Below are 1,214 nucleotides of genomic sequence, written 5' to 3' on the forward strand. Positions count from 1 at the left end.
GTAAAGCACACTGCCCCCCCTCATCCCAGGGACAGGGACAGCGCGGGGTTAGATACAGAGTAAAGCTCCCTCTACACTGTCCCCCCCATCCCAGGGACAGGGACAGCACAGGGTTATATACAGAGTAAAGCTCCCTCTACACTGTCCCCCCCCCCATCCCACGGACAGGGACAGCATGGGGTTAGATACAGAGTAAAGCATCCTCTACACTATCCCCCTCATCCCAGGGACAGCACAGGGTTAGATACAGAGTAAAGCTCCCACTACACTGTCCCCTTCATCCCAGGGACAGGGAGGGAGGGTGAGTGTGGTTGGGAGAAGGAGAGAGAGATAGTTTTGTGGGGAGAGAGGGAGGGAGGTGTGGGTCTGGTCTGTACCAAAGGCCACACTCTTCACCACCCGGCCCCCTGCTGTCTCGCCCCAAAAATGGGGGGAAATCCCCCACGCAAATCGTGCCGTTAAGGCTCCAAATGCCCTCTATTCTCTTCTCTCCCCTCGCCCGAAGATGGTCGCCATTTCTTCTCCCGTGCTCGGCGGCCATCTTGGTGGCCACGCTTCGCTGACCTACGACCTCCTCGGTTGTCATAGTGGCTCTTCTGCTTGGCTTTCTTACTGCGTCTGCGATGGAGAGATGTCAGAGGTTAGCTCAGAGGGTCGAACACCCATCCCCTCAAAACAACCTTTCCAAGGGATCTCCCCTCAGAGTCGCCGAGAGAGGCTTGGAGTCACTTGTAGGCCCGGCCCGGGTAAGGACGGCAGATTTCCTTCCCACCCCACCTCCAATGGGGTTTTAATTTTTGCCCTTGACAGGTTATGCGATTACCGTAGAAAAAGTATTTCAGACAGAATGAGAAGTCAGTTAGGAAACGCAGCAATTGATCGCTTAAATAAATGGACACAGGGTTACAAAACAAAATGGCCGCTCCCAAAGTGCCACTTGGCCCAGCAAACGAACTGAACCTTTCCCTCCCTCTCCCGCGGGGTCTCCCATGAACCTCAACCTGACCATCGACCACCTCGGCCTGGGGATGGGGAGACGGATAGGGGCAGTGGGGAGGAGGGGTTTGCTGGATTTGTCCAGGCCAGTCTAATCCACCCCACCCACCTCCCTCCCCCTCATAAGTCACTCACTCACCTGGGAGTGTGGAGATAACAGAGGGAGTTTTACTCGGTATCTAACCCCGTGCTGTCCCTGTCCCTGGTATGGGGGGGGG

General features: G+C 56.1%; 1 protein-coding gene across 1 annotated transcript in view; it reads right to left on the reverse strand.

Annotated features, from left to right (window-relative positions):
* Positions 1-289: 289 nt before the first annotated feature.
* The window catches only part of LOC122546430 (pre-B-cell leukemia transcription factor-interacting protein 1-like), a gene marked incomplete at its 5' end in the record, with an annotated part of 2,812 nt that continues 1,887 nt past the window's right edge, over positions 290-1,214 (reverse strand). The window contains one exon of the mRNA XM_043685143.1: positions 290-618. Coding sequence (XP_043541078.1) covers positions 459-618 — 160 coding nt within the window. The remainder of the gene's footprint in view (positions 619-1,214) is intronic.

Source organism: Chiloscyllium plagiosum, unplaced genomic scaffold (assembly GCF_004010195.1).
Source record: "Chiloscyllium plagiosum isolate BGI_BamShark_2017 unplaced genomic scaffold, ASM401019v2 scaf_58329, whole genome shotgun sequence".
Lineage (NCBI taxonomy): Eukaryota > Metazoa > Chordata > Chondrichthyes > Orectolobiformes > Hemiscylliidae > Chiloscyllium > Chiloscyllium plagiosum.